The sequence below is a fragment of the Lepidochelys olivacea genome (genome assembly GCF_965140295.1).
Source record: "Lepidochelys olivacea isolate rLepOli2 genome assembly, chromosome: 3".
NCBI lineage: Eukaryota > Metazoa > Chordata > Testudines > Cheloniidae > Lepidochelys > Lepidochelys olivacea.
In genome coordinates this window covers 32488003-32501427 of record NC_140413.1, presented here as the reverse complement: position 1 = coordinate 32501427, position 13425 = coordinate 32488003, and the positions used below count along the sequence as shown (strand labels likewise).

The following is a 13425-nucleotide window of genomic DNA, read 5'->3' as shown; positions in this document are numbered from 1 at the left end:
ATTATTCCAATCTTCTTCTTATTCCAATGTGATTTCTCAACAATATTCTGACAATGAATGCAGTGAATAAGAGATGCTGAAAAGCATGAACTAAGTTAATCCTCCCATAATCACAATTTACTGATTAGTTCAAATTATACTTTTAGTGGAAAAATCTATTGTAATGTGAAAAATGACAGCCATAAACTATGGCCATAACTATTTTACAATGGTGTTGCTAACATAAATACTCTAAGAACAATGTGAAGTTTCAACAGTTTGTGAACTGTGAATCAATCAAATATAGCATCTGTAGATTAACACAAAGAAATAAAGAAGGAAATTTCGCACAGAGTTAAGATGGAATAGGTATTCTTGCATTAAATCAAAATATTTTAGCAATCAAGAGCAAGTCACTATTTCTGCATGCATTAGAAGTTAGTTTAGAAAGAAGCATTTTTATCTATCAAAAATTATATGGGAAAAATGCTAAAAATATTTAGATTTTTGTTAAAGTATAAACTATTTGAAACAAATACACATTAGTCCAAATCACTCTTTATAAATAACGCTGACTGAAGAATAAATAACATAATTGCTTTGGGGATAATGTCGTCAGGTAAGTGAATTAAAACTGTACTTAAACTGACACATTTTTCAGCTTAGAGAACATTACACTGAAAAATATTTGCCATGCCAAAGCTAAAAGCAAACCTAAGGGCTAGTAATGAGCATTAATTTATAGACAGCCTAGCATGAAGAGCCAGTATGATAGCTTTTGCAATGATTCCATCAAATAAGTGAATGACAATTCATAGAAAGTTGCTGTACCTGTCTCTGTTTGTTTAACCCAGATTTACACAGCTTCAAGAAAGGGACAAAAACAGAATGAAAAGACAGAAGCTTAAAGTGAAACAACAAAAATGTCTAAAGGTGTAATAGACACTTATGCATTCATATTAATCTAATTTAAAACAGTGCATGTAAAACTAGCTTTATAATACAAAGTTAGTATACTGAGATTTTTTTAATACTGCAATAAAACTTTTAAGATAGATATTTCTGATAAATGACTTTCTCCTTTTGTACTTGTAAAAAAACAGATGAATACTTGTTGAGGTTTAATATCCTAGGTCAGAGGGAAGATCTGCATCATTTTTACAGTGAAAAATCTTGGTTTGCAGCCTAAAATTCCTTTGTCATTTCAAAATTAGGTTACAACATTATTTGCTGAATAATTTTAAAGTCCTCATAGCTAAGCAAGGAAAACAGAGCTGAAAAGGTAGATTTTGAGAACAAATAGTAATTGGGTTTATAGTTTGTATTCTAAGGGGATTAATTTCACATTAACGTTTGCAAGAATAAGTGAAAAACTTCCCAGGCTACATCCTTTGTCCATACCCAGATCTGTCCATTAAAAAAACACTTCCATTATTTTTAAAAGATAGGCAAGGTTTATGTACAATTACATGATTGCACAGGTCCATTTTAGGGCCACTTCAATGAAAGTACATTATATGCCTCAAGGCACTACTGATTTCATACAACAGGGAAAACAACTTTAAAACAATACAATTATGTTGAGGCATGCTCCATCCTAACAAATATAATTAGTAATGCAAACTTGAATCATGATATATGTTGGTAGATAACATAGATCTTGTTCATATTGCAATCTGGTAACAAACTCTTTAGACTGGGCAGAGATCATGCCTTCTTTGCTGTCTGAATAAAGTGCCCAGAAAATCATGGGTGCTACTGGAAAACAAAAGCGAATACTGTTTCATTAAAACTACCACACTATACTCTACTGGCACAACAAACTGCTTACCTGTTTACTTGGATTTTGGAACAGACTAAAGAATACTAAGTTCGTTGTGAAGAAGATACTTTGGAGACTCCAAGACAAAAGTACAGCAAGGGTCAGTATTATAATGCCCTGTAGGCCGAATGCTGCACTTACTGAAGTTAATGGCAAAGTTTCCATTCCGTTTCAATGGCACACGATCAGGCCCCAAATCAGTTAATTTACTGAAGAGAACCAGCATTAACCGTGTAGGGAATTTTAACAGTATTCTTTATCCACTATTCCAGAAACCCATGAAAATTATGGACTAGATAGGGCTGGAACACAAAATACAAGTTTGAAATATATATACACATGCGTGCGCACTCACACAGTGCCTACAATGTACTCTGCACAACATAATGCACAAAAAAGACTAAACGTAATTATAATCACACGAGTTTTACACCCACATCAGTCCACTACTTTCCAAGAAGTTACTTCAGATTTACACGTATGTAGGAAAGATCAGAATCAGGCTCTAAGATTTTAGGATCTTGGGTTATAAAACTGGTTAACTTTATTGACATATTGACATCAATAGCAGGAGCCACAAAGCATGAAGAGGTATTGTGCAACCATAGAATCACAGAAATGTAGGGCTGGAAGGGACCTTGAGAAGCCATTAGCTCCAGTCCCCTGCACTGGGACAAGACCTTCTCCACACAGCTCTACCAATTCACGGAAATTTTGACCCATATTAAAAAAAATGGGTTTTCCAGAGATACCAGCTCCTTGCATTGGCCAAAGAAGCTTACTAAAAAGCAAGTCAAGGGAGCTTCTCTCCTCTACTCAGGGCTAAATAAATCAACCCTTCTAGCCCCTGCAAAACTCAGGAATCAAGACTGAGCTTTAATCCTACATGTGGTGCTCGTATTAGATCACCAAACTAAAGGATTTTTAGTACACTGAATTATTTTGCATGCATGGATCCATGCATTAAAGAACAAGTAAAAGCTATAATCATATATAGTGGCTAAGATGCATGGATTAAGGACTCCCTAAATACTTGGACAGAATTATTACAGTCTATTATATCCATCATTTGTGGATAACTCAAGTGTCTCAAACACCTCTATTGAGCCTGTAATAACTCTGAAGAATTCATCTTATACTCTCAATGGAAGCATGAAAACAGTTCATTTTTTCCATCATGGTTAAATCAATGGAGAACAAACACATTGAGTAATATTGTCTCTGTCTTCCACAGAAATTTAACCAGAAAGCCAGCAAAGTCAGTATTACATTGCACAGGGACTCCCCAGAGGTTTAGGGATCGCTAAGCCATCCTGACTGACAGAGCCTACTTGTGAAAGGGCTTTCAGAGGATATGGGATGGTAGGGAAGCATACCAGAGCCCTTCCAGCCTCCTTCACAGAGAGCAGAGGAGAAGACAATCAGGTATTAAAACAAAATAATTCACAAACACTACAAAATTCAGAATCAGGGTTTTAACTGCCCCATTAACTTTACATTTTGATCAAAATATTACAGGGTTTCAGAACAATATATGATCTTGAATGCTGCTATATGTAGGTTCAGCAGCATTAGTTAAAGAATGAGAAACACTCTGTGCCTATAAAATCCTTAATTAATATTATTTTAATGCAGGCTTGGTCTTTGTTGCCATAATTATGCTGGAATTCTTGTTTTTCCCATTGTTGTGTAATTAAAAAAAAAAAAGACATTTTATGCAAACCTTTTCCTGCATCAGTGAAAGACAAAAAATACCTCAAGTCACACATTTAGGCTGTTGCAGATAACAGGATAAAGTAATTAAGATAATGGTTAAAACTATGTTAACCTTTTTGTGTTGGCAGTCACCAGAGCTTGATGGCCAGAATGGTTTTCTATTGACTTCCACAATTAAGGGTTAAAACAGCTACATATAAAGGAAGATATCTTTCTATAGATATTTATAATGAAATAAAGACGAAAGTTGTGGAACACAAAATTCTAACATTAACTTACGCATGAGTAAAGGTAGACCTTAATATGCTAGCTCATGAATATGATTATAATATATAGCAGATTTTTGTTATTTTTATATAAAGTTGCTTTATGCTGTAATAACTGCAGCAGCTTTATGTGGGATATGGGAACAAAAGAGAAGAGGATAGAAGAATAAAGTTAACCAGCCATTCGGTTCTAAAAACTAAGTAATGAATGGCCAACTGCTATTCCCCACTCCTTTTAACCATCAGGGAACTGCTGGTGAAGATGGAAAACACAGTACTTTTAGCTGAAGACTCTGTACTTCATAGCTACTGAGAAGGTCAGGGAAGACTAAAAGGAAAATAATACAGTAGGTCTTATAAGTAAATATTAGCTCTTGAATTCATTCACAAACTACATTTATTAGTGTTCAACTACTCTATTTGCCCACCAAGCCACTGATGTAGTGTTAGTGAACTGCAGTTAAAATCAATGCAGACTCATTACTGCTGACAAAGCAATGAGATGCTAAATTTCCACACCACATGACTACTCATTTACCATTGAGGGGGCTGTGGGTGAAGAAAGCCCCTCATCGGCATCCTCCTTGATAATATCCTAACAACAACAAAATATTATGGTTTGGGTAAAATGATTAAGGGCTCAAAAAATATGAAGTAAACAATGAATGGAAATAAGTCTAAGAATAATACATCATTAAACAGAAACATTTGTTTTACTGAAGTGATTAAAAAAGATTTTAAAATATTTTAAAGCTATGCCAAAAGGCATCAATATTCTAGTATTAAAGTGATTGTCAAATGAGGCTTTTGTTTTCTTAAGCTTCTTCAGTTCTAAATTCTCTTTTGAACACCAATCTATTTCAGTAAAATATGAAAATCTTTAAAAAGGGATTTTATTTTTATTTCTATATGCACCTAGAAAAAAGCATAGAACTTATTTTTGCTTTTGAAATGTAAATGTAAGATTTGAACCACATGTACTTTTAACGTAAAACTAAAACTGACGTATACTGAACATAAAATGTATTTTGTTTTAGTTTGAATTAAAACAATTTAAAATAAGCAATCCTTTTACTTAACAATAATTTTATTTTGGCCTTTTGATATCCCACATTCTATGCAAAACAATAGGATGCAACTATATTTTATCCTAGTCTTTCGTTATATATTATACAAATATATATTCTCTATATAAAAGTGTTTTACAATATTTTACAAAGTGAGATATAAATTTACAAGTACAGATGTTTATGTCATACTACTAAGTCACATATGTTATTTACAGTAGCAGGAAATGGGTGTTTTCACTAAAAAGTCATCCTGCCAATCCCATGTGTCAGTAAAAACTATTCTAATCTTGGTTTTTGGATGTTAGAATTAATTTCCACTCTATATATGGTATTTACTAAAAGTAAAAACAAAATACATTTTAAATTTCATGTTAGCAATATCTTAATTTCTTAAAACTATTTATAAAAATATAGTGTATTACTATATTGCAGTTAACAACCTTACTGTTGTATTACTCAGTATTCTTATTTTTTAGGTTAGTATTTTAATTTTCCTTCAAAATACTTACTAGGCCATTGTTCTGATCTCTGGACAAACCCGTTTTTAATGATGGACGTGAGATGTGATGAGAATTGCCAGGATAGTACCTTGGCATGTAAAGATATGGGGCAAAGAATGGCTATGGAAAGAAACATGTAACAAAAACAAAAAAAAAAAAGAAAGGACAACATTACACAAATCAAAATGTAATAATAATCAAAAGAAAAGCTATTTCAACAAAATACAACTTCTTCTTAAGAATGCTAAATTTAATAAAGTTAGAAATTGCAAATACTAAAAGCTTTATCTTTTACTTATTCAAAAGCTCTAGGGTTAGCTTTTCAAAGTTGTTCAGTACTGACCTCTCTGCACCCACTGATGCCAATAAGAGTTTTAGCATTGACTTCACGGGGAACAGTTGAAGGTGAATGCTGAACACTTTTGAAAGTCCCATCGCAATGTCTGGGGGGGAGGGGTCAGGAGGAGTGGACAAAGAAGGATGAAGGGGTTTTTTTTATTGCTATTAATTTCACCATCACAAAGCTCTTTAACTTACAATTACACTGAACAAGAGCTCACTACAGTTTGCAAAACTTCATAATATTCATCCTACTTGGATATCTATAGAACTACATAGAAAATGGAGCGCATGGCACATAACAGTGGAAGTTTTGATTATAGGATGCTTGTTGCATCCAATTTTTTTTTTGTTTGAATAAATAAGAGACCAGACATTAAAGCTACCAGTTTTTTAATTTCTTTTATTTTTAGAGTATTTTAATACAATCATGTTCAATTTTTAGATTTTTGCATTTTTACAGCACATTATGATACACTATAAAACTACAAGTATACAAAATGTAAATTCTTAATACAAAAATATTTTAAATCATAATGTAAATTTTAATTACAATAAAACAAAGTTTTTATTAGAATGATTGTTAAATGTTTCTTGCTTTGAAAAATATAAGGTAGATAAAAAATACTAATTGACTCTAATCACTCTTGTGGAGCAGGCAAGTATCTCTCTCCCTCTCTTTTTTTTTTTTTTTTTTTTTTTAAAAAAGATGGGATTTAAGGAGACAAATGTTAAGTAACCTGCAAAACATATAAAGCATGCCAGTGTCTGAGTCAGAATTAGAACTCAGGAGTTTACATACCATGACCAAATTTAGGATTCTGTATTTGATCTGTGAATGTCAGACAACAATACCACCTAGACCAGCACCCCAAATATGATTGGATTGTTATCCATCAGTGTGTTATGCAAATACAGCAACTGTAGACGTGCAAAATAGGGAATCCTGCAATTCATGATGCAGATAAGATAGGTAGAAACTGCTTTTCAAACATTGCAACATATTTATTTTGACCTGTAAATACATTTGTAATTTTGAAGTTTACACATTTAATGTATTGTCTGATCCCAATTTTTAATATTTTTATAAAAGTGCTACAGTGTGCTTTTAAAATTATTTTTTTCAGTTCTTTCCTTCTCAGTTTTCTTATAGAGCCAGGCAATATAAGACTCATGTGTTTAAATAAAATAAAGAGATCAAAAATAATCTACCTTTAGTTTCCAGGAACCAAGGCCATATCTGGAGTACTGTGTCCAGTTTGAGGCCCCAGACTACAGGAAGGATGTGGAAAAACTGGAAAGCGTCCATCAGAGGGCAACAAAAATGATTAGGGGACTGGAACACATGACTAATCATGGAGCATGTCCTCAAGGAATCAATTCTGAAGCACTTAGATGAGAGGAAAGTGATCAGGAACAGTCAGCATGGATTCACCAAGGGAAAGTCATGCCTGACTAACCTAATTGCCTTCTATGATGAGATAACTGGTTCTGTGGATGAAGGGAAAGCTGTGGACGTGTTATTCCTCGACTTTAGCAAAGCTTTTGACACAGTCTCCCACAGTATTCTTGTCAGCAAGTTAAAGAAGTATGGGCTGGATGAATGCACTACAAGGTGGGTAGAAAGTTGGCTAGATTGTCAAGCTCAACCGGTAGTGATCAATGGCTCCATGTCTAGTTGGCAGCCGGTATCAAAGTAGAGTGCCCCAAGGGTCAGTCCTGGGGCCGGTTTTGTTCAGTATCTTCATAAATGATCTGGAGGATGGTGTGGATTGCACCCTCAGCAAGTTTGCGGATGACACTAAACTGGGAGGAGTGGTAGATACGCTGGAGGGTAGGGATAGGATACAGAGGGACCTAGACAGATTGGAGGATTGGGCCAAAAGAAATCTGATGAGGTTCAACAAGGACAAGTGCAGAGTCCTGCACTTAGGACGGAAGAATCCAATGCACCGCTACTGACTAGGGACCGAATGGCTAGGCAGCAGTTCTGCAGAGAAGGACCTAGGGGTGACAGTGGACGAGAAGCTGGATATAAGTCAACAGTGTGCCCTTGTTGCCAAGAAGGCCAATGGCATTTTGGGATGTATAAGTAGGGGCACTGCCAGCAGATCGAGTGATGTGATTGTTTCCCTCTATTTGACATTGGTGAGGCCTCATCTGGAGTACTGTGTCCAGTTTTGGGCCCCACACTACAAGAAGGATGTGGAGAAATTGGAGAGAGTCCAGCAAAGGGCAACAAAAATAATTAGGGTTCTGGAACACATGACTTATGAGGAGAAGCTGAGGGAACTGGGACTGTTTAGTCTACAGAAGAGAAGAATGAGGGGGGATTTGATAGCTGCTTTTAACTACCTGAAAGGTGGATCCAAAGAGGATGGATCTAGACTGTTCTCAGTGATAGCAGATGACAGGACAAGGAGTAATGGTCTCAAGTTGCAGTGCGGGAGGTTTAGGTTGGATATTAGGAAAAACTTTTTCACTAGGAGGGTGGTGAAACACTGGAATGCGTTACCTAGGGAGGTGGTGGAATCCCCTTCCTTAGAAGTTTTTAAGGTCTGGCTTGACAAAGCCCTGGCTGGGATGATTTAGTTGGGATTGGTCCTGCTCTGGGCAGGGGGTTGGACTAGATGGCCTCCAGAGGTCCCTTCCAACTCTGTTATTCTATGATTCTATGATAGTTCAAATTCAAAACCAGTAGTTTAGAAATTTCTCATGGGAAGGAAATTCTGGAATATTCTCCTTCTGGAAAAATCAAAACTGTTTTGGTTCAATTTTTCCTAAATGAAGTGAAGCAGCTGGTTGCCCTGACTCCCAGAGACTCCTCATGCCCCCTTGACTTTGTTGCATCCGATGAAGTGAGCTGTAGCTCACGAAAGCTTATGCTCAAATAAATTTGTTAGTCTCTCAGATGCCACAAGTACTCCTTTTCTTTTTCCTGATTTTGGGGACAGCCCAGGGAGTCCCACTGGAGAGTCAGGGAAGTCCTCCACAACAGAGCAGGGATCCCAGAAACCTTGAGAGCCTTGGCTCCAGTGGAGGTTCTCAGGCCCCCCAAAGCTGCCACGGTCCCTGCTGTGGAGCCAGAAGCCTAACCCTGAGAGCCTCTGTTAAAGTCATCGTACCCAACAAGCCTTCCAGATTCCCAGCACAGCATCCAGGGACTTGACTCTACACCTGCTCAGAGCCATGTACCTTGGAAGCAATGGGGTTCTTGCTCAGACAGTCTGCATGGTTGAGCTGCCCCAGAGCCATGGACTGTGGAAGTGTGGGCTCCCCAGCAGCCAGTCAGGTGAACTGGCAGAAAACCAGGCAAATTACCGATGGAATCAGGCCTACAGTTCTGCAGAAGCTCATCAAAACCAAAATGCTGGAAAATTTCCACAAAGCTCACCTAAGGACTAAGAAACTGGTGTGCTTTGTACACGTTCCAAGGAAGCTGTAAATGAAATGAAATGAAAACTAAAGAACTAATGTCTAAAGACAATATATTTCAACTATCTAGCTGGGAAAAGCTATGACTCTGGGTAGTTTATGAAATACTCAAATAACTCCGTTGTCCTAGTGGCAAGGTGAACTCATCTTTGGATTCTCTCTCACGTTTACCAGCGAGGGAGGACACTTCCAATGTGTGACAGTACCTATCATATACTGCTACAACCTTTAATCCTTTGTTATTGATGCTAGACAGAAGACAGCAATCCAAACTGAAAATGCTAGTTTCCTCACTGTGAGCTACTCTCTTTGACTTGAATATTTTACAATACGCATGAGGTCCCGAGAACAATAGTCTTCCTGTTACAATAGTGGAAAATTGCTCCCAGAAACAACATTTTAATTTTCCCCTTCTTAAAATGATTTAAGGCTAAGTATCAATCTAGGCCTTAAACCTCCTAATTATTACAGAAATATATCATAAAGTCCCTTGAATGAAGTCTATTTACCATGTGCTACAGGTTCTATATAGCAATCTATTCCTGGAAGAGAAGGAATTTTATTTCAGAGTTTCACATGTTACTTCTTGAATTATGTAATATAAATGATTATTCCCTCTCAAAAAATCTTCTAGCCACGTCAAACTATGGGGAGAACTTGAGTGTGTCATATGACGAATGATCATCTTGGGCAGAAAGGCCCTATCCCCCTCCCTCTATAGCAGGTCCTCCGAATCAAATAGAGGCTGGGTCAATCACTATTTTTGATTCTTTTTGATCTGCAACCTGTAAATTGGTCAAAAATTATTCCATGACCCACCATTTCCTATCCCCCTTTGGGGGATTTTACTGCTTGAAATTATGCTTTTTACTGCCTGGGTATAAACTGTGCTCAGTTATTCCCTGATTCCACAACTGTGGAATTAGCTCTCCATTGTAGACTCTCGCTCCACAGTCTCAGCTTTCATTTAAAAAATAGGACATTTCTAGCCCTTATGGTCGCAGGGATAACATTGAAAACTGGAGATGACCATAAATATATACTGAGGGGAACCAGAGGAACTTTGGCTTCCCAAGTTTGCAGACAACCACACATCAGAGATGTGATGGGGGTCTTCTCCCAACCATCTCAATACAGGCCCAGTAGGCTGCACGATTCCACGCCCATGGAATTTTTCTTTCTGGCCCTGGAATTTGCCATCCTGCTGCCGCCTGAGTTCTGACATTATGTTTACTGTTTTCCTGACTTGCTGAGACCTGTCTAGAGGTACCTCTTGCTCTCCACCTTTCCCTAGAAGAGGGAGTTAATTGGATCACAGTGCATGCTCTCTGCACTCTTCAATGAAGATGAGCAGAGAACCAGACCTGGAGTCCAGCTTGTAGGTAGGGAACTGGGGGACTAGAAGTGTACTTTGGTAAGCTGCACAGCCTGGAGCACAGCACAGCCCTGGTAGATGGCTTTCTACTACTTACCGGAGAGCTACTACCATGGCAACCTCCCTGTGCTCTACTACCTAGCAAGACTTGCTGCACCTGGTCAGAGCACTCCCTCTCCTCTGGATTCAGCCATGCAGAAGCCATGCTGTCAGGTGTAGGACTGAAGCTTGAATGGAGAAGCCTCCCTTGATCCTGCGAGATTAAGTCTGGTCTGAGAGGGAGAATCCACGGGGCTGTGACTGCTACGTCTAGGAGCATGCTGAACCAATGCTGGCGAGCCCATGCTGGAGCGATCAGGAGCACCTTGTGAACCAGAGAGATTGCTGGAAAAGCATACAGCAGGCTGCCCGACCATGGATGGAGGAAGGCATTGATTACAGCGCCCCTGTCCTGTCCCAGCCGAGCCTCGAGCAAAAGAGGTGACACTCCTTGTTCTGTGCTGTGGTGAACAAATCTTCCTGGGGAGTCCCCCACTTCTGGAAGATGGTACTGATTACCTCTGCGTGGAAAGACGGTGAGAGGAGAAGGACCTGCTGTGGCGATCTGTTAGCATGTTCCGTTCCCCTGGGAGGTGCATGGCCTCTATGTGGATGGAATGAGTCATGCAGGAGTTCCATAGCCCAAGGGCTTCCTGACAAAGGATCTTGGAACAGGGCCCTCCTTGCTTGTTGACACAGAACATCACTGCTGTATTTTCCGCCAACACTTGCACCGTCTTGCTCGCAAGCTGTGGGAGGAACACCTCGCTTGCCAAACGCATTGCCCTGAGTTCCTTCACATTTATGTGAAGAGGCAGCTTGTCTGTGGCTTTATGTGGCTATGAAGAAATCAGTATGTACAACTTTACTTTCTGTTTCCATGTGCCTGTTTATTGTAGAATCATGGAAGGGACCTCCAAAGGTCATCTAGTCCAGTCCCTGCACTGAGGCAGGACCAAGTAAACCTAGAGCATAATTGATCAGTGTTTGTCTAACCTGTTCTTAAAAATCTCCAGTGATTGGGAAGCTGACTACTTCTTGTTCTACACCTTCAGTGGACATGGAGAACAACTGATCGCCGTCCTCTTTATAACAGCACTTATATTTGAAGACTGTTATCAAGTGTCCCTCCCCCCTCCCCCCCCGCAGTCCTCTTTTCTGAAAACTAAACAAGCCCAGGTTTTTAACCTTTCCTCGCAGGTCATGTTTCCTAAACCTTTTATCATTTTTGTTGCTCTCCTCTGGACTTTTTCTAATTTGGCCACATCTTTCTCAGAGGGTGGTATCCAGAACTGGACACAATACTTCAGCTGGGGCCTCAACAGTGCATATGACACTCCTGTTAATATTCCCCAGAATATGTTGACTCATATTCAATTTGTGACCCTTTTCAGCAGAACTACTGCCTAGCCAGTTATTCCCCCATTTTGTAGCTTTGCATTTGATTTTTTCTTCCTAGGTGAGAAGTAATTTGCACTTGTCTCTATTGAATTTCATCTTCTGATTTCAGGCCAATTTGTCAGTGCCATACTGAGACAGCACCTGAGTAAATTAACTGTACTAGTAATTGTGTATTGAAAAAAAACCTCACCCTGACACACCCACCAAAAAAATTCCTGCTGTGTCCCACTATTTAATAGTGTCTCTAACTAAAAAGACATTTTCCCTACAGTTTGCCCTTTTGTTTCAATTTTCCATATGCTTTTCCATTAGATTGCAGTAGATGGGTGACCATCCCTGCAAGTTTTACCATTTTTTCCTGCAATTTTCTCCTGTCTGTTTTTATTGGGTGGTTTTTTTAGGTGGTGGGGGCTTATCTGTTTTCTTTTCCTTTAAGCATTTACAGGACTAGCTGCAATATTATGAGATTAAATCATGCTAAGTGTGATTTAATAGTTAATTGGTTACTTACTCGATTATAGAATGGATGCTGAGGTCCTGTCATGCCACTGTAGTAGCTGCTATGAGGTTGTGGCGACACAACTCCACCATTGAAAGGCCCATTGAAGGAGGTGGATGAAGAGCAGACTGATGAAGGCTGACTGAACACTGATGATGCTCTGGGTGTTGCCTCAGGTAAGGGCACTGTGGGATATGGTAATCCTCCAATATTCATTAGATCTCTTGCAGCACGAACATCTGAAACATTAAATATGTATACAAGATGAGTAAAGGAGATGGACTCAATGAAGTGCTGAGTTTTAAGTTCCTTTCATTATTTGTCAATTCACTGGAGTTAAGTATGCAACAACAAAAAAAAGTGGACTTAGGGTAGTTCCAAAGGCTTTCGATTGTCATGTATGAGAAACCAGCTGAAGAAATGGGCAAGCCAATCAAGAAAACATCAGAATAAGAGGATAATAAACAGGTTTCAGAGTATCAGCTGTGTTAGTCTGTATTCGCAAAAAGAAAAGGAGTACTAGTGGCACCTTACAGACTAACCAATTTATTGGAGCATAAGCTTTCGTGAGCTACAGCTCACTTCATCGGATGCATTCAGTGGAAAATACAGTGAGGAGATTTATATACACACAGAACATGAAAAAATGGGTGTTATCATACACACTGTAAGGAGAGGGATCACTTAAGATGAGCTATTACCAGCAGGAGGGGGGGGGAGGGGAGAGGGGACCTTTTGTAGTGATAATCATGGTGGGCCATTTCCAGCAGTTAACAGGAATGTCTGAGGAACGGGGGGGGGGGGGGGGAATAAACATGGGGAAATAGTTTTACTTTGTGTAATGACACATCCACTCCCAGTCTCTATTCAAGCCTAAGTTAATTATATCCAGTTTGCAAATTAATTCCAATTCAGCAGTCTCTCGTTGGAGTCTGTTTTTGAAGTCTTTTTGTTGTAATATTGCGACCTTTAGGTCTGTAATCG

At 38.6% G+C, this 13425-nt stretch overlaps 1 protein-coding gene across 3 annotated transcripts in view; it reads right to left on the bottom strand.

The window, feature by feature from the left end:
* KIDINS220 (kinase D interacting substrate 220) overlaps window positions 1-13425 on the bottom strand; it is a 159668-nt gene that overhangs the window by 21477 nt on the left and 124766 nt on the right. The window contains exons 24-26 of one of the 3 annotated variants that reach the window (XM_084622063.1): window positions 12454-12680; window positions 5363-5473; window positions 4322-4378 (exon numbers count right to left, since the gene is read on the bottom strand). In XM_084622063.1, the coding sequence (XP_084478189.1) occupies window positions 4322-4378; window positions 5363-5473; window positions 12454-12680 (395 nt within the window). The remainder of the gene's footprint in view (window positions 1-4321; window positions 4379-5362; window positions 5474-12453; window positions 12681-13425) is intronic. The other 2 variants (XM_084622064.1, XM_084622065.1) reach the window with 2 other exon arrangements.